At 51.7% G+C, this 24,839-nt stretch overlaps 1 protein-coding gene across 3 annotated transcripts in view; it reads right to left on the reverse strand.

Moving 5' to 3' along the window:
- The window catches only part of SRRM3 (serine/arginine repetitive matrix 3), a 60,350-nt gene extending 45,802 nt beyond the window's left edge, over window positions 1-14,548 (reverse strand). The window contains exon 1 of one of the 3 annotated variants that reach the window (XM_036309002.1): window positions 14,335-14,548. In XM_036309002.1, coding sequence (XP_036164895.1) covers window positions 14,335-14,539 — 205 coding nt within the window. In that variant the 5' untranslated portion in view covers window positions 14,540-14,548. The remainder of the gene's footprint in view (window positions 1-14,334) is intronic. The other 2 variants (XM_036309000.1, XM_036309001.1) reach the window with 2 other exon arrangements.
- Between the last annotated feature and the right edge of the window lie 10,291 nt (window positions 14,549-24,839).

Here is a 24,839-nt window from a genome sequence, read left to right on the forward strand (position 1 = left end):
CTTGGGGAACTCTGGTTTGAGGCAGAGACAGAGCTATGCTCTTTGGGAACTCAGAATCTGAGTGACCTTGTCATGTGCTTTAAATTCTGTGCCTCAGTTTCCTTGCTTGTAAAATGGAACTAATAACAGCACCCTCCCCAGAGGTTTGTTGTAAAGGATGAATACATGTGAAATGGTACCACAGTGCTTAGCATGCAGTGAATATCTCATACATGGTACCAATGTTCATTATTATTTGTCAGTGGTGACTGTCCTGTTTTGGGCTTGGTGGAGTCCCTAGTCATCCAGGGGGAGATGTCCAGGATCCTCAGATCATGGGTCTGGCACTCGGGAGGCTGAGCTCGGGCCTGATTTGGGAACTGTCATTATATAGTTGGGCACTGAGACTGGAGAATGAACAGGTTGCTGATTGTGGAGGGAAGAGAGAGCAGAAGCAGGAGCTCAGGGCAGGAGGTGGGAGTCATTTTGAGGAGCCTGCTGAGGTGACATGGGCCACTACCCTCTGGCTGGTCTCAGCAAACTCCTCCCCTCCCCACCTCACTCCCAGGGCATCAGCCTCCAGCACCAGTGGCACCCACCTAGGGGCCCCCTTTGTTCTGGAGGCTCAGAAGCCTCTCTCACCAGGGGGCAGCGCTCACTGACCTGGGGGCCCCTTTCCCTGCCTCCACCTGCCAGACACCTCCCTCCCCATTGTTGATGCCAGGACTCAAGGCCTCCACACCCTCAAACGTACAGGTTCCCAGAGCTTCAAGTAAGCTCTCGATCCCCAGTCACTCACAATATAAACACATTCTTGTTACTAAGGTCTTTCTGTGGTTCCCCACGGGCCCAGGAAAGCCAGGTGTGGGGTCGGTGGACAAGGAGCACTGGATTTGGAGTCAGAGGACTTGAGCTTGAATTTTGGTTCTCCCTGGGTGACCAGGAAAAGTCATTAAACCTCCTGAGCCTCAGTTTTCTCATCTGTAAAATGAGGACAATACTCCTTACCTCACAGCGTGGTGGGATCATTCATTCTTTCAGTGACCAGCTTGTTATGAAGACAGACCCTAGTTACACCCCTTCCTGCACCCTGGCTTGGTGCTGGGGTAGTAAATAAGAGACCAGGGAAAGTCTGCTTGGCCTGGGAAGGCCAGGGAAGGCCTCACAAAGGCCATGGTTTTGAACTGGCCCTTTGGAAGACAAATTGCTCCTTGTAAGGAAGGAAAAGTCCAGGTGGGGGGCAGCACAGGCTAAGGGCAAGGGCAGGCAGGGTGCAGCCCTGGGGCTAAGTGGACCAGGGTGGAGTGGAATCATGATGGGGAGCTGCCTTCCTTTGAGGTGGGGCTGTGAGCACAGTGTGAGGCCTTCCAGAGAAAAAGCCCAGTGTGAGAGAGAGGGTGGAGAGGGACAAGCCTCCTGGATTTCCTGGAGGAAAAGAATTCTTTGTAACTGTCAGAAACATGATGGAACTGACAAACACACATGAAACCACATACCTAGGTTGTGAAACTAAGTCCGGTCTTTGTAAAAGTGAGTGTGCAACAACAATGGTCTGTCAAGACATTTATCCAAGCTGGGAAAGAACACCCATCTCACTGTGTCCAAGGAAGCTCAGGGTGTCACCCCACCTCAGTCCCTGACACTGAAGCCATGCGGTACCTGTGACACCGATGTGTTTCCTGAGCACCGGGGAGAGGGGCTCTCCTGAAACCCCACCCTTCCCTGTGGGGACCTTCTCCAGACTCCATGAGCCTCTCCAGCCCAGAGGCTACAACACCCTGAAAGCCTTCCCCATGCTCCCTGCCCAGGAGGGTGGGTTGGCGTGGGGGTAAAGGCCACAGGATGCGGTGAAAGCCCCTCAGCTCTAGGGGCAGGTCAAGCCCTCATGTCACAGCTATTCAGCGAGTGGGCACTCTGGGGCCCAGCAGAGGGCAAGAGAGAGATATAGGGGGAGAAGCAGTGATGCCTGTACTGTGGATAGCAAGATAAGTGCTGGAATGGCGGACATGCAGAGACATTAACTGAGAGGGCGTGTGTGAGAGAAGGAATATAGTTAGGAGGTCTTCCCGGAGGAGAGGTCTTGAAGTATACGTAGGAGCTGGTGGAACAAAGACGGGGAGGAAGGATGTTGCGGGTAGAGTGTGGGGCGCGTGTGAAGAAAGCTTAATGAGGAAAGAGGGGAGAGCATGGGCTTGTCGCACAGCTGAGCACAGTGGGTGGGGGGAGACAGCGGAGCTAGGGCTGTACCTTGCAGGCAATAGGGAGCCAGAGAAGACTGTGGAGCTGGAGAGGCCATGATCAGATCTGCATTTTGGAAAGATCTCTTTTGCTAACCGGTGCCTTCACTTTTGCCGGCCCTTACCCTTTAGAGAGAGGTGTGACCCTAACTCCACATTAACTCGATCACCATTAATTAAGGCAGACATAAAATTGAAATGCATTAATAAATAGACTCGATTAAAAAAAATCAAGACGAACATGTGCAGATCAGCAAGTGGCAGAAGAGCCAGCCTATGTTCAAATCACTTACTATGTGCCCCACGGTGACCTAACGTCTGTGCTGTTTCCTCATTTGTAAAATGGTGTTAATATTAGTAACCCCCTTAGGGTTGAGGGAATTAACCCTTTAGTGAAGGGCACTTACTAAGTTCTATGTCCAAATACCTTTGCTAGTATTACCATAAACAATGCCAACCAGTCTAAACCACTACAGGCATGGGTTAACCAGTGGGACATATAGATCAGTATCAATCACAACAGATTATGTAGATAATTTACCATTCCAAATCAGTACCAACTTGTGAAGACTAGTAGGCCCACAAGGTCACTTTTCACAGATAACAACCCAGATGGACCGGTGGAGACCAGTATTCACTGCTCAGAAAATGCTGCAGGGTGAGGCCTGGGAGGAAGGCGCCGGCCGCTGGCAGTGAGAGGGTTAGCTAAGTGAGCTTCCTCTCTGCCTCCTGGGGACTCTCTCAGGAGGGGAGGGCAGGAGATGCTGGCTCTGCTACTTGTTACCCAACCCTCCTGAAGATGCTGTGGGGGAAGGGGGGGGGAGAAATGCTGAAAGCCTTCCTTTCAATTATTCAGCAGCCAGAGCTTCCTGCCGCCCCTGTTGGAGCCGGAGGAAGTCCTTGGCCAGAGTCCCCGGGCTGGGGCTGGCTGGGATGATGGAGTGCTGGTTCCGGGAGGGCCAGGCAGCCTGGCCGACATGGGTGCTGGCACCATATCCTGGGCCTGGGCCTCAGTGCTCTTGGTCCTCTCCTGCCCTTCTCTACCCACCCCTGTGCTGGAGCTTCCCCTGCCCTGCAGTCGCAGTCTATGCTATGGAATGGAGGTGCTGTGGCTGGCTAAGTGCTCAGAAGCAAAAGGGGAGATCCAGGGCAGGCAAAGGAAGGAGGGCAAGCCCATTGACCACAGGAGAAAGCCCAGGTAACTTAGCTGGCACCTGGGTCCTGGGCATCCTGTCCAGCCCTGATATGTCTCAGTCACAGGGCACTCTGCTCCACCCAAGAACACACTGGTCCATGCTGGTCCCTCTACTTGGAATGCTCTTACCCTTCCATTCATCCTACAAGACTCTGCTTAAGCATCACCTCCTTGGTGAAGCCTTCCATGACCTCCCCTGGGGGACACACATCTGTTGTGCTCCTGGAGCCTAAGCCCCCTGGCTACCACTCTCAGCATTTACCTCTGTTCTATTGCGACTGTTAGTTCCCTGGCCTAGTGAGTGCTCTCCAAGGGCAGTGACTGGGATGCTTCCATTTTCATGTCCCTGATGCTCAGCATAGAACTTGGCACAAAGCAGCCATCTGTGAACGCTTGTGGAAACCCAGACTGCGTTTGGACTGATAGTGAGCTCACTACTTGTGTTTTATTACTGCCATCTCTGGGGACCTCAGTGAGAAAGATCTCTAGTTACTGCTCTTAATATGCCTAGACTTTGTGTGTTGACATTTGCATGGGTCACATGGTCATATACTTTGTAAGCCCTGGAGTCCAGCTCTGTCTTTGAAGAGATAGGATGGACTTGCCTGCCCCTCAGCCTAGGGTCCCTGTTCCTCCTGTTCCTGTTGGCTTTGATTTGGGTTCCCAGAGCAGAGGATCCGAGTGACAGGTCCCAGGGACAAGGAACCTGCTACTCAGAGAGGCCCACAGGACAGGCCATCCACCTAGGTGAGACCAGTGCAGACCATTGGAGCCCAGGACAGGCCATAGAGGGCCTCAATCAGACTGGATACATCAACAGAAGATGGTGGGGAACTCACAAACCACCGTAAACCAGTAATATAGACCAGTGGAATGGAGCAGAAACACGTAATACTGATCATTGAAAATAACACAGACCAGTTCCACCCAGTAGACAGATCTGTACAGAGCAATACTGATACCAAATAAGCAAGTAGTATTTTAGCCTCCCCTGCACTCTAGTGGAACAAAGAAATTCCTGCCCCCACCGAGCCCATTCTGCTCCTATTCAGGGCCCTCATTGGCCTTCAGGGAGCTGTAGCCATCCAGCCAGGGAGCAGGCAGCTTCCTGTTGCTGTCTGAGCTAGAATGTAGATCTGGGAGCCTGAGAAAGGACGTCTGATGGCATGGGCTCCCACGGAGGTGGTGATCTCTGTGTCCTGGGGAGGATCCAAGCCAGATGGCTTTGGTGAGGTGTCCTAGGGAGAGCCGTGTAATTATGTGTCAGGACTCCATGCTCTCCAAGGACCCTCCCGTGCTGACCCTGGAGTTAAATCAGAGGAACCAGTATGCTCTCATCTGCTTCTATCATCCCCTTCATCTCAGTCTCCTCCCCATCAGGACCCAGCCCTCCCAGGCTCACACCTGGGAGCTGGGCTGAGGAAAGGTAAGATGAGCTAGAAGCTCTGTAACCAGATATCTTCTCCTCTTGGTGCCTCAGTTTCCTCATCCAGATGACATGTCAGGAGCCTGGGGCCAGGGTAAGGCTGGGCTCTGAGTCCCTGGCAGTCCAAGACTGAGAATAATCAAAGCTGTGGGTGATGTGCCTCCCCAGGAGCTATCAGGAGGAAGGGTGTGCTGGGACAGTCAGATAAGCGCCTTCTACCCACTGGGGCTGGTGACAGGAGAAGCCAGGGCAGCTGCCGCCACTGCCTACACCGTCTCATTATGGAAAATTCCCTCTATTGACTCTGCTCTAATCAGGCAGGCTGCCCTGGGCATCCCCCCCAGGTTTCTGCTGGGCTGGGTGAGATCAAAGAGAGCCGGGCTGGGGGCTGAAGCCTGGAGCCTCAGCTGCCATTCTCATCGATCCAGATGCGCCTCTTGTTGCTAGGCAACAGCCTCCAGTCTCTCCTGTTCCTTCCTCCCCCCAGGGGCTGCAGGATAGGGCAGTTAAGGGGTGGGGGAGAGACCCCACATTCATTCTCCAGGTTTTCTCACACCAAGCTAGAGAGCTATGTCACCACGTGGGGAGCCCCTCCACCTGCCCAGGAAGTGCTCCCCATTCTGGGAGCTTGACCCTCTCACTAAGATGAACCCCTTTCTCCCCTCACATTTGAATTCATCTCTAGAATATTCAAAATCCACACCTCCTCTGCTCCATGCAAGCACTCTCTCAGGAGTACAGGCCAGGGACTCACCAGAGTGGGGAGGGGACCCTCAGGAGGTCAGTGACAAAGTCAAAACAAGACTGCAGGCTACCGACTTCCAGCTCAGTGTTGGACTAGATATGAAAGCCATTTAATCTTGAGAGAATGGCTCTGAAGACAAACTCACACTCCCAGTTTTGAGTGGGTTGGCTTTTTTTTTCTTTTTCCAAAACGTAGGATGCATTTCATAGTAGTTTTTTTTTTTTTCTTTTTTGTTTCAAGTGCTATAATTTAAAACTGTAAGTTGTGCTTTAAAACAGGCATTAAAATGTACTATGAGTTTTGGGGGCTATAATTGACTAAATAATGGAAATCTGATCACTTTGTCACAGTTTAATATTTTGCATATTTTATCTCCCTGATACTGCTCCTCCACCCTCTTTTTAAAACTGACTATGCACATTTCATCCCAGAAGTTGTTATGTGGTGACCTACTTATATCATGGCTGATTTAGGGTTTTAATGTCTCTCCCCCTCTGAGGTCTTTACAGCCCTTTGGGATTGAAAGTATCTGGCTCTTCCCTCTGGTCCCTCATTAAACCTTCTTTCCCTCTTTCTTTCTTCTTTCTTTCTTTCTTCTTCTTTCTTTCTTTCTTTCTTTCTTTCTTTCTTTCTCTTTCTTTCTTTCCTTCCTTCCTTCCTTCCTTCCTTCCTTCCTTCCTTCCTTCCTTCCTTCCTTCCTTCCTTCCTTCTTCTTTTTTAGTGCAACTAAGGAAGAGGAAGAGGTGATGCACTTCCTAAAGTGTGAAGATCCAGAACTCAGCTGTCAAGGGCCCAGCCCTGAGAACCACCGAGAGGTGCTCAGTCCCTGGCCAGCAGTCCTGGTGTCCACTGCCTGCCACCGGCTCCCCCAGCTCCACAGCACAGTGACAGCTCCTCCCTGACTCCCCTGCCAGCCCCAGTCACACACTTCAACTCTGAGAGGCACAGCTTTGCAGGGTCCTTGACAAATGGTAGCCAATTAATGTCAATTAATCTGATTAGCCTAAATAGTTAATTAAGCAGTTAATTAAAACATCATTGACAATAACCTGAGGGATTGTGGGTGGGAGGCATGAATGATGGGGAGAGGGGTCCCTCTTTGCTCTGGGAAGGCACAAGCCCTTTAAGGTCAGATTGGCAGTGAGGGCTGCTTCTGCAGCTGGGGCTTCTCCCACCTTGCTCTGCCATCAGCCCATAGAATTGTCATCAGGTTGTCTAACCGTACCCAGCCATGAGATTGCTCCCAGCCCCTGGCCAGTGTCGAGAGGGTCTGAAATCTATGGGAGAGGCTGAACTTAGGGGAAAAGGCCTTCTTTCTGGGAAACTCATCCTAAAAACCCAGAGAGGAGTCCTGGCTTTTGTTGCTGGACCCTCTCACCAGCCCCACCCAGACCACACACCTCACAGCTTACAACCCCATTAAGACTGAGGACTTCCCCAAGCTGCAGAGCAGCCCTAGAGGGGAACTGTCATCCTTAGGCCCATCCTACAGATGGGGAAACTCAGCACCTCCCACATGCCATGCCCTGTGCTTGCACTGGGGACCTGCAACCACAAGTGACACAGAGTCCCTGCCCTCAGAGAACTCCTAGTCTGTGCAGCCTCTGTGGTCCTACCACATCTTGCCTGGGTGATGCTGGTATACCTCAGTATCCTCTCCTGTGACCTGGCTCCTTCATAGGATGTTGTGAGGACTACATGAGTGAGTACATGAGACCCCTAGAGCAGTGGCTGGCATATTGGAAATGCTAGATGAGTGTTCATGCTGATTACTGAGCGAGATGGAAAGGCAAACCGGGCACTTGGGGGCATGCAGAGGAGAGGGCCCGGGACGAGTGTTGCACAGAGACATGTGAGCAGAGTCTGAAGTTCAAGGAGGTAGAAAAAGAGGAAGAAGGGGATCCAGCTAAAGGGAACAGCAGGTGCAAAGCAATGAGGCACCAACTCTCAACTCTAAATGTACAGTCACCTGGGAGCTTTAAAAAGTATAGACCCCCAGGCCCCACACTCCGATTCTGAATGGGACGGATGGGTCCCAGAAATCTGCTTTTTATAGGATGTTCTAGAAATGCTGAGGCAGGTACTCTGCTGCGGTTCTGGATGTCCCAGGTTGGGAGGAGCAGAGCTGCAGAAGGAGAGGCCCCAGGCCACGTGACCTGTGTCCTGAAAGCACTCTGCAGGCCCCCCTCTTCTCTCCATCTGTCCAAATCATGCTCGCCCTTCAGGGGTGACCTTCCTAAAACAGCTCTGGCTGTGTGCTTACCTGCTAGAAACAGCCCTTGGTTTCTCTGCCACCTACAAAAGAAAGGTTAGACTCCCCACCTCACAATAAGGCCCCGCCTGAGGCCTCTCTCCAGCCTGGCCCTTTGTCCTTCAGGCCAGGCCCTGACTCTCCAGCCACACTTTTCTACAAGTGCCTGGTGCCCTTCCCTCCTCCATGGCTCCGCTCATGCTGTTCCCTCTGCATGAAATGCTCTTCCCCTTCTTCCCCTCCTGGCAAACCTGTGCTCATCCTATGAGGTCCCATCTGTAAATACTGGCTCCAAAGCCACCTGGTCAGGCGACCCTCCCGCCACCACAGATACCCAGCGGTTCTAGGGATGCTCCCACATAACCCATATTCCATCCCACAACATCCACCAGTTATGGGCCTTGCTCCCCACTAGACTGAGGCTGGCTCTTCCCTTTCTCCAGTGCCTCCTGCAGGGTTTGGGGATGACAATGATAATTGAGCTTTTCAGTTCAGAGGACCTGCTGATAAAATGTTCAATGAATGAATGAATGACCATCTATGCTTTCTGAAGTATGAGAAGAAAGGGACAGAGGAAGAGAGAAGAGAGGTGTTCTGGGGATAATAATGGGTGGGTCACAAGAATCAAGATGCATGTGTCAGACCATGCCAAGCAAGGAGGGGAGACAGGACTGCACAGAGGCAGGGCCTGCTGAGCGTCCCAGCTTCTTTACAATCCCAGAATTCCCCTCTGGCATCCTATTTGGAGAAGGGGTGGCTGGGCTCCCCTGCCAGTCCTGAAGCTTACCCTCCCCAGCCTGGGGTTCTCTGTCTGATACTCAAGTCTGTGCCAGCAGCTGGGATGGGCATGAAGGACAGACTGCCCCGCTTCTCACTCTGCCCTTGCCCCATGGGTTTTCCTTTCTCCCTGAGTGAACCTAGCCTGGAGCACGTGCACATACACCCCTGTCAAATCTCCCAGAGGAGTGTCTCTGGTACCTGTCCTCTCTCCCACTCTGCCATCACCTCCTCCCTGGCCTCTCTGCCCTTGGTCTCTTTACCTCCATCCTCCTCCTTCCCCCCACCACACGCAGCCATAGCAGGCTCCCTAAAGTGCACATCTGACCCTTTCATGACACTGCTCCAAAGCCTTCCATGACTCACATTGATTTCCAAATAAATTCCCAGCTCTTACAGTGGTTTTCAAGGTCCTCATAGACCTGAGCCAGACCACCACTCCCCCTGGATCCAGGAATGCCCTCTGTGCTGACTACATTAGATCATTCATTGTCCCCTTCGTTCACCAGGACATTTGTGCTGTTGTCCATGCTGTTGTCTGGAGTGCCGTGCCTGTGTCTGCTCTGTCTGGTACCTTCCCTGTCATTTTCCAAGGTCCAACTTCAATGTCCCTCTCCCAGAAGCCTTCTTTGGCTGCCACATCACTGTGGACATCTTAGTCCCAGTAGAATCTCAATAGGTCGTCACTGTCAGTTCCCTCCATTAGTCTGGGAGCTCCTCAAGGTCAGGGTGTCCTCAGTGTTCCTACTGTGCCCAGAATATAGGGAGCAGTGATAGATGTTGACTGTGTGGTCACACACTCACATGACCACCGTCTCTGGGGAGTACAATGGGTATTCTCCTTCCTCGGGAGCATTCAGACGCACCACCTGAGTCACTTCTCACGGCACACGTGGAGGAAGGTATCAGTATGCCCATATACAGGAGAAGATTAAGACCTGATTGTGGAGGTTGGGGCCCAGGTGAGATCGGAGCCCAGAAGATTAGCAGTGGCCAGATTTCCAGTACTGAGCTCTTTCTTCTAAGGTTTTGTTGGATCCAGGCTCTCACCCTCTTCAGGGGATGTATGACTCCCTCATGCTCCCCCTCCCCCAGAAGCCTTGACCCTGCCCACCTTTGTGCTGGCAACGGGTGGACTGAGGACACAGGCCCACCTCAGTCCCTGGCTGACACTGTCACAGCCCCATAGCCATCCTCTCCAAGGGAAACCACAGCCAGCAGCCCCTGAAGGTATGCCCCACTCAGGAGGGCAAGGGAGGGGCAAGGTTCTCCCTGCAGCTTTCACTGGTTCCCTGGGAAGCAACTCCACCCATACCCAGCCTTCATATGGCCATTAATTGTAAGCTTTCTGAAGAAGCTTTAGAGACATCAGAAAATTTTCATGATAGAGTGAAAAAAGAGGATACCATTTTCCCCAACAGCATCTTCCCAGTTATTTAGCTCTAAGTACCTATGAACACAGGGACAGAATCCTGGAAGGGAATTCTCCCCCTTGTTTTGTTCACAGTGGCTCTCTTTTGGTCGTAGGTATCTTGATGATTCTTATTTTCTCCGCTTCCCAAATCTCGTACAGTAAAGATGTGTCATTTTTCAAATCAAACGACTTCAATGAAACTTACTTTTACCTGTCTCCATCCTGGGGAGTTTGGGGGAATGTGGTGGGAAGGGGCTCGTTATGGGGAGAGGCCTCAAAGCCACAGGCCATACTCAATGCTAGAAAACGAAGGCCAAGAGCTCCCCAGTGCAGTAAGCTGCCTGTACCCCAAGGTCCTGTTCACTGGGTCCAGGCTGCCTCATGGCTCTCACAGGCCCTGCAGGATGCTAAGGGAGCTATGGCACTGCCCACCAGCTCCAGCTGGCAGAGCAGCTTCTGCAGTGGGCAGCAGGCCAGGGTGGGGGTGGCAGGAGACTGAGGCCAGGCTCACTGCCCAGGAAGTGGTGCTGCAGACTGCTGGCTTTTGGTGGCAGGGTGGGAGTTCCTGGGGGTTGGGGCTGCTCAGGAGCCAAGGCCCACATGGCCCCTGAGGTCTTTCTCCCAGGCCAAAAGTCAGCCTGGGCAACCTGGAACTGGCACACCTGCCTAAGCCCCCTGAGAGCCCCATTCTGGATGACATGGAATCAACAGGACTTGGCCTTTGGGGATGGAGCTGTGCCCTCCTGGGCTCATGACCCAGAGGAAGGTGAGGGGGCAGAAACCCAGAGGTGTCAGCAGGCACTAAGCCACTATGAAGATCTAGGCTGGGTCAGGCTGGGGTCTCTAATGAGCCCGTCACTCTCATAGGCCCCTCTGCTCCTCCCACCCTCTCACTGATCTCTCTGTTCCCTCATTGAGCACCTCCTATCCCCTTCCTCTCTGAATCCACTCACTGTGTGCACTCTCTCTGGTCCTTTCTTTCCTCACTAAACCCTTTTCCTCTCTGAGCTCCCCATCCTTTCACTGAGCCCAGGTATTGGAATTAAGAAGGAACTTCTCCATTTCTTATCTGGCTGCCCCTCCCCACTGGGTCTGGACTAGTTATCATATCGACCCACCCCCTCTGCAGGGCCCTGTGTCCTTTCTTTAGAGCAACAGCTGCAAAATCCCACCCTGTCCCCAAGACTCCATGAATAAGCCGAAACCATTGCACCTGGACAAGGGGCCTGTGCATATGTGCCTTGGGGCCTCCTGGACTCTGGCAAACAACTCTGGGAGGTGTGTGCAGGGCATCTTCAGTGAACCTGCAGGTCATCTCAAATCCTGGGCCAGAAGGCTTCTGGCTGGAATGTCCAGATGAGTTATGGGCCTAAGTCATGTTTTCTCCCTTAAGTTAAAACCTCAAGTTTATAGGTGGGAGGGATGGGTACATTTTAAATCTCAGCTCCAATGAATAAATCAAACCTTGAAACCCTGGAGGTGACTTCTATTTCTGCAGATGGAACCGCAGGATTTCCAACGTACAGATTTATAGAGCAGAGAGATTTAAAAATCTTGGTGCTAGCAGGACCTTTGGGGTCATCTACTCAAGACCTATCATTTTGTGGTTGAGGACACTGAGGCCCAGAGAAGAAAGAGACCTGTTCAAGGTCATACAAGAAGCCAGGGTCAGAGATGGGCCCAGGAAGAAAGGCTTTGGACTCCTGTCCCAGAGCCCTTTAGTCACCTCCGCCACATGCCACCCTTCAACTCCCACTGGCCCACGGTGCTCTGGTTGACCCTCCCCCAGGGACCCTGGGGAATTGATGACACAGTGGTGTGGAATCCACACTGGGCTCCTTAGGCAGTGGGTTAGGGTTTCTCCAAGACTTTGCTCCATGACCTTGGGAAAGTCACATTGCTTCCAAGCCTTGTTCTGCTCCTCTGTGAAAAGGACCAGGTTATGAGGATGAAATGTACCAGGTTATGTGCGCATGAAATGAGATAATGTATGTGAAGTGACAGGTCTATGGCAGGGGCTCAGAGTGCGTATAGGAGGTAAAGAAGAGGGTGGGCTCCTCCCATCTCCTCAGCAGAACCCCAGGCTGACTGCTGGGACAGGCGGAGCTTGATTCTGCCCCTGAAGGCAGTAGGACGTGGCCAGAGGAAGGGAGACGTCAGTAGAGGAGGCACAGGACAGCCATGAGGCAGTTGCTTGCGACCAAGGCCCCATCTCAGGGGTGAGGACTAACTGCTTCAGAAAGGAACTGGCAGTCACCAGCTTGCCCAGGTCAGCAAGAACCTGGCAGGCTGAGGAGGTAAGAAATGGCTACAGCAGTGAGCAAATGGGCCTGTCAGACCCAGACTCCTCCTTTGGCAGGCATGAATGACAGTGGCAGGGGTGGGTTGAGGTGGGGGCACCCAGCTGGCCAGTTCAAAGCACATTCCACCTCCAAATATCCCAGCGACCTTGAGGGAGTCAGTTCCTTCCTGCACTGCACACCTTCAACCATATGCCTCAGGCTCCCCACCTGGAAAGCTGGCAGCATGATCAAGAAACTGACGCTGAACTGAGCTTTGATATCAAGGGACTGGGACAGGTCATCAGCTCCACTTCTGCCCTAAGGAAGACAGCTTGTGTGGCTTCATGACCTTGGGAAAGTCAGTCAAGTCTCCTGTCTCAGCTGTGGAATAGGGGCAATGATGGCTGCCTTGTGAAGTTTTTGTCAGGATTTACTGAGTCAAACGTAGCATTGTGCCTAGCATGGAGCTGGTATCAGGCCCTCAACCAATGCCCACATCCCCTGGGAACAGAAAGATGTGCGTTAGACAATGCTAAAAAAACTTTTCCACCTTTATCCACCTCCTTCTTAAGAAATTCTTACTTGCATTCAATTGACTAACACTTGCCCAATATTTTACAGCTTAAAAATAGTTTCCCATCCATTATCTGGATTACTTCTTTGAACAGCAAAGTAGATACTATTAACACTATACTTGTTTCACAAATCAGTAAACAGGCTCAGAAAAGTTAAGTGGCTTCTGAAGTCACATAACTTAAATTTGAACCCATGTCTCTCAGACATCAAAATCAATGACTCCAAACCTATTCACCCCCACCTCTTAAAATCCAATCAAGTCTTTGGTCACACTTCAAGAATTCCTCCCTCACCCCTCACAGGAGAGTGGGATGGGGTATGAAATTAAGGAACCAAGAAGATGGCGTTATGTGGGAGCAATTTCCTAGCCAGTTTGGTCCTATTTTGGGCTGGAGAAGAATCTGGCATATGCAGGGAACACGACCTTAAGATGCCCCCTTGACAGAGAAATTCCCCAGCTTCTGTCCTGCTCTCCATCAAAGTGTCTGCCTTTTCTCTGGACTTAGGACCAAAGACCAGCACAGGCCCCCTGTTGCCAGAAGTGGGTGAGTGAACAAGGTCTCAGGGGAGTGAGAAGTTGTGGCTAAGATAGAGCACAGGCATTGGAGTCCCAGGCCAGAACTGGCTGCCCTTCTCTTGCTCTCCCCTAAATCCTTCCCCACCATGAACCTGCTGTCAGGAGCAGGAACTGCAGGAGGCTTCAGCACTGTCCAGGCAGGAGCCCTGAGCGGGAGGGGGAGGAGGATGCACGACAGAGGCTGCATCTCTTCTCTCATATCTCCTTTTTACCAGGGATTTGCTCTGGGTTGAGGCCCACTCTGAGCTCCAGAAACTCTCCTTGGGCACCCAGAGAGCCCACAGAGAACCCCACTAAACTCTTAGTGGCTATTTTCACTTCGATGTCCCCCATCCTCTTCCCAGTGTGAGGGTAAATGCCATCCTGTTGGAGACCCAGTTCTCATTGCCAGCTCCTGCCTTCCCAGGGGCTTATGGGCAGGTGAGAAAGGGGCTACTCCCTGCTGGACAGAAGCGGAGCGTTCAGACGGGGGCCTGGTCCCTCCACCACTCCCAGTGACCAGCATCTCCACAGGGGCTCTCCCTTCCCCAGGGAGCAGGTCTTACTCCTCAGTTGAGGGAGGGCAATTGGACTGCAGTTGGAGGGCTCTCCAGCATTCTCATGGGCAGGCCCGGGTCATTTATACCCAGAGGAGTCTGTCCGTGACCCCGCAGGGTTCTCACTTTCTCCATTGCTCTCTGTGAAATGAACAACGTTCCTCATCTCTGTTCTCCAGGTGCCTCGCATCCCCGACCAAGCACTCCAGCAGTCCCCCAACCTACCCTCTGTTAGGGGGCCTGCGGACTCTGAGCTGCCCAGCCCAGCTAGGGAGGCCCGAGGTTCAACCCCGCCCCAGCCCCTCTGGGAAATGCCCCCGCCCCACCAGGGGCTCTCACCTCCCTGCTGACTGCCGCGCTCCCCCGGCCGCTCGAGCCAGGCTCTCCCGCCCCGCCTGTCCAGACTGCCTCCAGGCCGCCTCCTCAGCTGGGCAGGGCAGCTCCGCGGGTCTCCACAGCCCCGCGCCCTCGGTCTCCTCGCGGGCGCCGCCGCGGCCACCACCGCCGCCGCCGATTGCTGAAATGCTGGACAGCGCACCACCATGGAGGCGGCCTCCCTGCCCGCCGGCCGGCCAGAGCGACTGGCGCCCACAGCGCCCTCTGTAGGTGTGGAGGCCCTTCCACCTCGCAGCAGTGAAGAGAAATGGGGCACTGGGGGATTTCCACTCAGGGACTTCTGTTCCACTCCTTGCGGGTCGGGGCACGCCAGACCCGAGAGGCATCTGGAGTAAGGGAGGTTATTTATTTGGACCGGGAGTGAAGTTCGGGATGCTGAGTTCTGGCTAGGACACTGCGCAGCAAATATCTAAGAGGGCCCACCAGTGAATCGCCTCCGGAGCACCCCTTTAATCATGTATCCTGGTGGCCGGACTGAGGTCGGGTGGGCTGCTAGTGGAGGACCTCTCAATGGAGGAGAGGAATTTTGAGACTGGAGTCGCTGGACCTTCCGTAGTGCTCGCCCGGTTGGGCGTCTGGAGTCCTGAGTTCAAGTTACCCTTCGGTTACTTTTCCTGATTTTGGATGATCTGTCTGTTCTGTGGCTCCCGCCTCCCTTTCCTTGAGTGAGTTGGCTGAGTGGCAGAAATTCAGGGGTGGGCTCCCAATGGGAGTTGGGAGCCCAGAAACCTTTCCCTAATGGCAGCCAGGAACGTGGAAGCCTTTGCTTGGAGCCCACCAGTGGTGTCCCCCTGGAAGCTTCCCTGCCCCAGCAAGCAGGGCTGGAAGTACCTGAGTGGGCATGAGCAGGGCTGGGACGAGGGTGAGGCAAGTGAGGCAGCTTTTAAGAAGGCATTTATATGACATTGAGAGTCATCCCTGGGTCAAGTGTATGTTTGTTGTGAGTCTGTGTGGGTTTATGTGCATGTGTGCCCATCTGTTTATATGTGTAACTGTGTGTGTCTGTCTGTCCGTGTCTGGAGTCTGTGTGTGCCCGCCTCCTTTCCTCTCTCTTTTCCCCCCAAGTTTCTTCACCCCTCCCTCACATGCATCTTCAGTGTGTGTGTGTGTGTGTGTGTGTGTGTGTGTGTGATCCTGATACTGCAGGCCCAACCCAGTCTGCAGAACAAAGCTTGGGATGTGGGAGAGGGATGGGCTACAGCTGCTACTGCCATTACCACAGCCCCATAGCCCCAGCAGTGAGTCCTCTGCTGGTCTCCTGCCTTCTGGCTGCATGAATATTTCATCTGCTGGGGTTTTCCTTGGGCTGGCCTAGCACCAGTGTGCTTGTTCCCCTGTCTGGGAGGGGCTGCCCCTTTTGCCCGGCTGATCAGGGAGTCAACAGATCAAGGGCTGGGGAAGGGCCCCTGGAGGGCCTGCAGGCTTTTCATTGCCTGGTTATCTGTGGCTGGGTGTGTGGAGAGAGTTGGGGGGGAGGCCAGAGAAGGTGCAGGGAGGATATGAGTGAAGCCCATTTCTTAAATTAAGTCAAGTTGGCTTTAAACCTCACCACACTGATTTGGTTTCTGCCAAGCCCTGGCCTATGTTTGAGACTATGCCTAGGAATATGTTGCCCCAGTTAGGCATACCTCCTGCCCTCCCCCTCATCTGCCTCTTGAAGCCCCTGCTCCCCCCGCCCCCTACTCAGCTTTACAGTGGGAGCTGCTTCAGGGGAGGAGAGAGGGCCCTGCAAGCTGGCTGGAAGCAAGCTTTCCTACCTTCCTTGGGCCATCTATTCTACCAACATGAGATGCAGAGCCCCTTGCACTCCCTGGCCCTGGCTCAGAGGAATAGGCCTCTATCCCGGTTTCCCTGTCGGCCTGCTAATTTTCTAAAAAGGGCTCCTTCCCTTGTGTTACTCATTTCAACGAATGGCATCACCATCTGTGCTGGCTTCTCTCTGTTTGCTCCTCGGAGCCTCTTCCCCACCCGTCTCTGTCCTGCTCTGGGCCTGGGAAGCTGACCTCTGCAGACAGGTTCCCGGGCTCCCTTGCTCTTGACTGCTGGTTGGATTCATCTGAGGAGAAGCATCGCCAGGAGAATGAAGGGTGGGAGGAGAGAGAAGTTAGGTATTTATTCCCTTGCTGAGCTCCTCTCCAACTCTGGTCCAATAGCCCCTTGTCCACAGCTCCAGGTCTTCTGGCCAAGTTCTGGCATTTCTGGCATTTTTTTCTTCCTTGAGGCACTTCAGGCCTAGAGGTGGTAACAGTTCCCACTGTTATAAGTCAATTCTTTATTGCTCTGTTCTCATATCCCCACCCACACCTCTGTGCAGAGTCCCTTCATCAATCTCTCTTCAAGTAAACCTGTGGAGCGGCTGTCTGCTTCATTCTGGGCCCCTGATCCATCCTCCCTCCTTCTTTAAGTCTAGTCTCAAGTCAGAGCTCTGTGAGACATTGAGTCCTCCAGTTCCCCATTCTTCCTACAGACCTTCCACCTCCTGGAACTGTCCCTCCTCTTCACCCCCCTCTCCATGGTGTCTGCCTGGGCCAGGCCTTGCTTGGTCCTGGTCCCCTGCATAGTACCTGCCCCTCCCCGTTTACTCTCTCCTGGAACACACATCTCTACTCCAATAGCATTTGATAAATGAACCCTTCCAAGACCTCCCCCTATAAAACAGCATCTCCTCGCCCAACACTATTTTTCACTCCTTTAAAGGAATTACTGTGGTAAAGTATACATAAAAGTTACCATTTTAACTATTTAAAATGTACATTTACATTGTTGTGCAGCCATCACCCAAACTCAAACTGAAACTGCACACATGAAACATTAACTTCCCATCTCTTCTCCCCTGGCACCCACCATTTTACTCTCTGTGTCCATGAATTTGACTGTTCTAAGTACCTCATATAGACAGAATTATGCAGAATTTGCCTTTTTGTGTCTTAGCGTAAAATTCTCAAGGTTCATCCAGGTTGTGGGATGTGATAGAACTTTTTTCCTTCTTAAGACTGGGTAATATTTTATGATATGGGTAGACCACATGTTGTGTATTCATTCATTCATCTATCTCAATGGACATGTAGATTGTTTCCACCTTTTGGCTATGGTGAAATGCTGCTATGAACGTAGTATACAAATATCTGTTTGAGTCCCAGCTTTTAATTCTTTAAGGTATATACCTAAAAGTGGAATTTCCATGTCCTTAATTTTTTGAGGAACCACCATACCATTTTCCATAGCAGCTATAACATTGTAATTCCCACCAGGAATGCAAAGGGTTCCAATTTCTCCACATCCTTATCGCCACTTATAATTTTCTATTGTTTTTGAAAATATAGTAATCCTAATAGGTATGACTTGGTGTCTCGTTTTGGTTCTGGTTTGCATTTCCCAGATGACTAATGATGTTGAGCACCTTTTTGTGTGTACCTTGCCATTTGTATAGCTTCTGCGGAGTACCTCCCTTATTTTTATCTTATTGCAATCTGTCATATTACCCGTCTACTTAGGGTTTTTTCTCTCTCGCTCTCGTCACACTCTAGACTTTGCTCACTGCTGTATTCCCAGTTTCAGCACGTAGTAGGTATTCAGTAAATATTTGTTGATTGAATGTCTAAATTCTCCCCTTGATGGTTTCTCAATCCATCTTCTGCCTAGCTTCTCCACCCAAAATGTTGTCTGTCTTACATTCTGCCATAAATAAACCTTATGGAACAATAGCGCCATAAATAAACCTTTCCAAAGTAGACATGAGACTCAGTGTCTGATTCAGAGCCCTGCACCTAGAGCGATTCAAGCTCTCCCATAGCCCGACTCACTTGCCTTCAATCTGTCACTAAATTTGGCATTGTCGGCCTTCCCTGTCTCCTCACCCACCAACCAACGCTGTATCTCCCACTAGCCTTTATATTTGCTGCAGCACCTTTTTCTGTTTCCATGTCCTTCAACACTCAGCTCCAGGGCCAACTCCCTTTCCAGGTGCCCATCCTCCCACCCCCTGTTGCCTGATCATCTCTGCCAGGGGCCTCATGCTCAGAGGCAAGGGCAGGAAAGACCCTGTGATGAGAGACCTGGCCAAGCCAGGCTGGTGTCTTCACTCACCAGAGTTCCCAGGCCCAGACAGTGGCTTATAGTGACCTTGACCTCAGAATTAGCTCTGCTCTTTCTCTCTTATTTTGCCCTACCTCTGCCACCCTCTCTCTGTGCCACCCGGCGTCCAGGATATGAACTTCTTGAAGGCAGGGTTGGGTCATGGCTACCTCCAAATATCCAACACCAGCAGAGGGGAGGCAAGAATCGTTGCTTGTTGAATTGAGTTGTCTGGTTTTTTTGTCTGTCTCGAAGCTATTGTCTGTCCTCCTCCTCCACCCCTTTTCCTCCCTCTCCACCCCTCAATTTACTCTGCTCTCTTTTTCTCTGGCTCTGCCTGTCTCTTTCCATTTATATTTTTGTATAATGTGAGGTAGACACACACCTTGGGGGCACTGGCTTTGAAGTCATTCCCTCTCATCCGGTGCTTCTCAAAGTGTTTCCTCAACTCTCTGCATCACAACCACCTTAAGTGCTTGTTAAATGTAATGGTGTCTGAGTGCTCTCCAGACCTACTCTAATGGCCATCTATTGCTGCGTAACAAATATTCCAAAACTTAATGACTCAAAACAACAACCATTTTATTATATCTCACAAGTTTGTGGATCAGAAATTTGGGCAGGACTTGTCTAAGTGACTCTTCTGCTCCATGAAGCATTAAATGGAATCACCTGGTGGTTTTCAGCTGATTAATGGTTGTGGATTGGAAGGTCTGGGCTCTGGTGGGGATGGCTGGAGGGCTGGGCGCAGCTTTCCTTCTTGCCTTCTCCAGGTAGTCTCAGGCCTCCTCTTGTGTTGTCACTAGCAGAGTTGTCAGGCTTCTCATATGGCAGCTCAGGGATCTTGGAAGCAACTGTTCCAAAAGAGGGGAATTAGAAGCTGCTAATCTCTTAAAGCCAGAACTCAAAACACACATCACTTTCCCCATTTTCTCTTGGTTAAAGCGGTTACAGAGCCTGTTCGATTTAAAACTGCACTCCCTCACTTACATTCAAAGGTGGGGTACATAGATTCTATCTCTTAATGAGAGGAGGGGCCAGGAATTGGTGGCCGTCTTTAATCTGCCGTATCTCTGGAGTCATACTCTTTGAGTTGGACCCACAGTCCCTCCTGAAATTGCAGAACTTATGCTATGGCCCTCGTTTACACTAGAACTCATACTCCTCATGCCTGGGGCTGTTCCCTGCCCAAAGCCCAGATTGCTGCTGACTAGCTGTGTGGCATTGGGAAAGCCTCACTGAGCCTCAGTTTTTCTAATCTGTAAGATGGGGCTAGTAATACCTGTCTCTGAGGGTTGTATTCCTTTTCTAATTATTATAGATCTTCTCACTGCCATAGCTTGCAGTGAATTGGTGATGTAGGGGAAAGGCCGGTGATGTTCTGGTGTCTTTTTACCTGGAAAATAATAAAACCTGGCGTCTATATCCTTCTCCCCATCTGATACCTTAATTGTTCACTCTTTGCCCCTGGTCCAATCCATCAGTGTTTCCCTGCTGTTGTCCTTTCTCTCTCCGCGCTCCCTTCCCTGTCACCCTGGTGCCCCCTCAGAGTCCAACACTCCGCTGGGCCCACACTATGTTCGAGAATCACACTGCCTCTTCCTCTCTGTGCCTCTCTGCCTGTACCACCCCAGGCCTCTTCTTCTCCATTTCCTTCCTCTCCTTACAGCCTCTCTCTCTCTCTTTGCAGAGCCTGGGAAATTGAGGAGTCCCTTGTGGCAGACAGGCAGGACTGACCTTGAAGCAGATCTTTAATAAAAAATGAGCAGAGGCGGCAGCCTTCCCTATTCACCTCCCCTAGGCTCCCCTCCTCCTTTAGGTCTCCTGCTTTCCTCTCAACTTGTAAATCTACCCTAAGGGGCCATTGCTCAGGTTTAAGCATTGCCTTCATTCGGGTCCTTTGGGAAGGTGCAGATCTCTGGGATGTAATGTGAAGGAAGGAAGCTTTTGCTGGGACCAGGGGAAGTGGTAGAAGAGAGGAAGGGGCTATACTCTGAGATTGTGGGCTCTGCCTGCTCTGCCTTAGGACTTTACATGGGAATTCCCTCCCCTACCCAAGGCCTCACAACTGAGGCAATGGTTTAGCCCTGACCCTGGCCCAAGGCCATCCCTGGCTGGAGTTGGGGGCTTATACACTCGGGGGACTTGGAATTAAATTCCCCACAGACCCAGGTTCCCCTTAGTCTGGACCCAGGAGTGAGAGTGGCCCACTTTGAACTCTGCCGTATCCCAGAGATTATGCTCATCCTCATTACCTCTAATTCTCACAATGAGTCCATGAGCTGAGGATCACTGTCCATCTCACAGATGAGATCACTGAGGGTCAGCGAGGTTCAGAGCTGCCCATAGCCACCTAATCCATAGGTGACCTGGCCAATGACTTGAGCCACAATCTGGCTGACTCAAAGCCAAGCTTGCCCCCTGAACCACTGGCCTCAGAGCTATGCATAGGTCTTATTTCAACTTCCCAAGTCTGTGGCCCTGGCCCCTGCCATGACCAGGGCATACAGGTCCTTCTCCTCCCTGAGGCTCAAATCCATACGTATATCTACACCTCCTATCCTGTCAAGAACTAAGGGGCAGAGTAGCTCCACTGGCCAGATTCACACACCCACCATATGGACAGCTCACGGTGGGCTCTGGGGTCCCAAGCTATCCTTGGAGGCCTGGGGCAGAGGCCCCTCCACATTTTCCAACCTGGTCAGGGCACTGGTGGGGGGTGAGAAGGGAGTAGGGGAGGCTACAGAGATAGCAGCTGAGGCTATCTTGAAGGATGTGACCCAGTTTTACCTCCAGCATCTGTCTCTCAGCAGAATAGTTTCCAGTCACCTGAACCCATTGCACACATCCACATAACACACAAGCATCCAACTCACACACAGCTCACATGTATCTCACATCCATGCCACATGCATGTCCCCATGCTCCTATATATGCCCCATATACGCGGCCCATAGACACATCCCAATTACCTGTCCCACACCTATGCCTCATATGCACATCCTGTGCACACACCCCATACATGTGCCACAGTCATGCCTCAGTGCTGTTGTTATGTGCCCTTGAGTTCGCTCTGATTCCTGGTGATTCCTGTAAATGAGTGATGGTCACGATGTCCTGTCCTCAATAGCTCTGCTCAGCTGGGCTCATGTCTGTGGCTCCTTTTATGGAGTCAATCCATATTTGGTCTTCCTCTTTTCCTGCTGCATTCTATTTTTCCCAGCATTATTGCTTTTTCCAAAGAACCCTGCTTTCTCATGAAGTGCCCAAAGTAGGACAGCTTCGGTTTTGTCATTTTTGCCTCCAGCAATGTTTCAGGCTTACTTGCTCTGGGATCCATGCCTTGTCTACTCATCAACGTACACACACTCACAAACCTATCTACACCTCCTCTACACCTGTACAACCCTCAGACACACATCGCATCACACAACTCCTGACATACACAGCACACACTTATACACACCAACATGTACATCCATGCACAAGAACATGCACCAGCAAGATGTGCTGGGACAGAGATGCCTAGAGATGGCCTGCCTATGGGAGAAGCACATCCACAATGAACCAGACCCTCAGGGACCCAGAGGTAGGAGTGGATTGACTGAGGGTCCCTTCATGGGATACTAGCCCGGGTCCATCTCTTCTATGAGGCCTGACTGTGGTCCCAGAGGAGCCTTCTCAGAGCTGTGGAAATCCTTACATGAAAGGACAGATAACTCATGTCCTTGCAGGGATCTGCCAGAGCCCCAGGCTCTGCCCAAGCTGACCCAGCAGGCTGAGTGAGCTGAGGGCAGGGCTGGGAAGCAGAGCCAGGAAGGAACTCCTGGGAGTTCCCGGGCCTTGGACTGGACCAACCCCAGCCTGCCCACTCCACCGGCCCTGTTCTGGTGAGAGGCAGATGACTTGGGGCAGGCTGTCAGTGTGGGACAGGGAGAGAGCTGGCCTGTCTGGAAAAGGCCCGCACATGTGTGCGTGCACACATGCAGCATCTATGCACTTAACTGCACACTAAAAACCTCCCAATGCACTAATGTCAGCAGGGTCTCTTTCTCCCCCCTGGTCTTGCTTTAATTACTCCTTCAGGGACCCTGGCAGGCTGAATTTGCTTTTTGAGCTAGAGGCCAGCCTGCTCAGCTCAGATAAACACTCACAAACCTTATCTATGCCTCCTCTACACCTGTACAGCCCTCAGACACACATTGCATCACACAACTCCTGACATACACGCACATACTTAACCCCACACCAACATGGGCCCCACATGTGCATCCATGCACAAAAACATGCACCAGCAAGATGTGCTTGTGTGTTATGTGTGCAATGGATTCAGGTGACTAGAATCATGCTGTCCCAGCCCTCTGTGTGTGTGTGTGTGGGCGGGGGGGGGTTGGGAGGGAAATAGTGAGACCCTGTGCATCTGTGAGGCCTGTGGCTGCTCCTCAGACCCCTGTTTCTTTACCTCTGGCTCTTGCATGGCTGAGCCAGAGCCCTCCTCCCAGCAGCCCCACCCTCAGACCAGGAGGCTGCTTGTGAGCTAGAGGGGGCCCTGACCTCCTAGTGAGGAAAATCCCAAGGATAGTCACCAACTATTGAGTGCCCACTGTGTGTTGTAACCTTGGATACTTAATCCTGTCAGCAAGCCTGGCAATGGGCCTCATCAGCTCATTTTGCTGGTGTGGAAGCTGAAGCCAGAGAAGTTAATCTGCTCAAGGCTCTACAGCAGTGATGGCGAACCTATGACACGCGTGTCAGAGGTGACACGCGAACTCATTTTTTTGGTTGATATTTCTTTGTTAAATGGCATTTAAATATGTAAACTAAATATCAAAGATATAAGTCGTTGTTTTACTATGGTTGAAAATATAAAAAAATTTCTATATGTGACATGGCACCAGAGTTAAGTTAGGGTTTTTCAAAATGCTGACACACCGAGCTCAGAAGGTTCACCATCACTGCTCTACAGCCTTGGGGACCTGGAGGGGTGGGGAGGTATAGAGTGAGGTGAACTCTTTTTTATTTTATTTTATTGACTGGTTTTGGGAGAGAGAGAGAGAGAGAGAGAGAGAGAGAGAGAGAGAGAGAGAGAGAGGGAGAGGGAGAGAGAGAGAGAGGAAGAAAGGGAGAGGGCAAGAGAGAGAGAGAGAGAGAGAGAGAGAGAGAGAGAGAGAAAGAGAGAGAAAGGGAGAGGGAGAGAGAGAGAGAGAGGAAGAAAGGGAGAGGGAGAGAGAGAGAGAGAGAGAGAGAGAGAGAGAGAGAGATTTGCCGTTCCACTTATTTATGCATTCATTGGTTGCCTCTTGTATGTGCCCTGACTGGGGATCAAACCCGCAACCTTGGTGTGTTTGCACGACGCTCTAACCAACTGAGCTGCCTGGCCAGGGCACAGCGTGAGGTGAGCTCTTGTTGGCCTTCAGCAGCCTCATCTTCTAGGCTGTCCTTCAGGACTACTCCAGCCTTCTGTACTCTTCCTTCTGGAAGGTTCTGTCAAACTGGGAAACATGATGTTCAATTTATAATGAAGCATGATGCCACCGTTTGTGTTCTATCTTCACGTTTTGCTCCTCTGAATACCTTCTATATGGCTATTTAGCTTTCTCTTTAAATCAGCTCCTGTTTGTACTCAGCCTGTATGAGCAATGCTGGCCAGAATGTACTGTTTCTACCCTTTAAACACACATCGCAATAAATGTGTCTAAGTCACGTCAGGGCCCGTCAGGGAGACCTTGCCTGGCACCAATCACCGGTCGTGGCCTCTGCTTCCGTGCCAGCACTCTCCACCCTCTCCTGTGGCCTCTGCCACAGTCCTTCCCTCCCAACAGTGAAGCCATGACCTTGCTCCTCCCCTCTGGAAGGCACCTTGGGCTGGTGTCTGCTCAGGCTTCTGCGAGGACTCAGGTCCCACCCACCAATCACTGCTGGCAAGGTCACTTGACTTAAGCCTCAGTTGCTAATTGTCACCACATCCCCATGCCCAGTAGGTGCCTAAGACAGAGAAACTGTCCCGTAAAGGCAGCTAAAGCTGCACTGGGCTCATACTGGGGTGGGGCTGGCTGGGCAGTTCCTCTCTGCTTTCCTGTTTGTAACAGAGGCCTCCTCACAGACATGCTAGGAGATGGCAGCTGTGGAAGTTTCTGGGCGAGAACAAGATGCTCTGTGATGCAAACAGGCACTTCATATACACACACCACATATCATATGCACAGACTACGTGTACCACCCCACACATACATAAGCACATTACATGTCACACACACCACGCCACACACACACTCACACACAAAATCACCCCAGCCCATGAAAAGAGCATTTCCACTTCCAATCACCCCTACCCAGCCCCACCAGCCCACCTGCCCCTGTCCCTGGCAGGAGGG

This window comes from Myotis myotis, unplaced genomic scaffold (assembly GCF_014108235.1).
Source record: "Myotis myotis isolate mMyoMyo1 unplaced genomic scaffold, mMyoMyo1.p scaffold_m19_p_5, whole genome shotgun sequence".
Classification (NCBI taxonomy): domain Eukaryota; kingdom Metazoa; phylum Chordata; class Mammalia; order Chiroptera; family Vespertilionidae; genus Myotis; species Myotis myotis.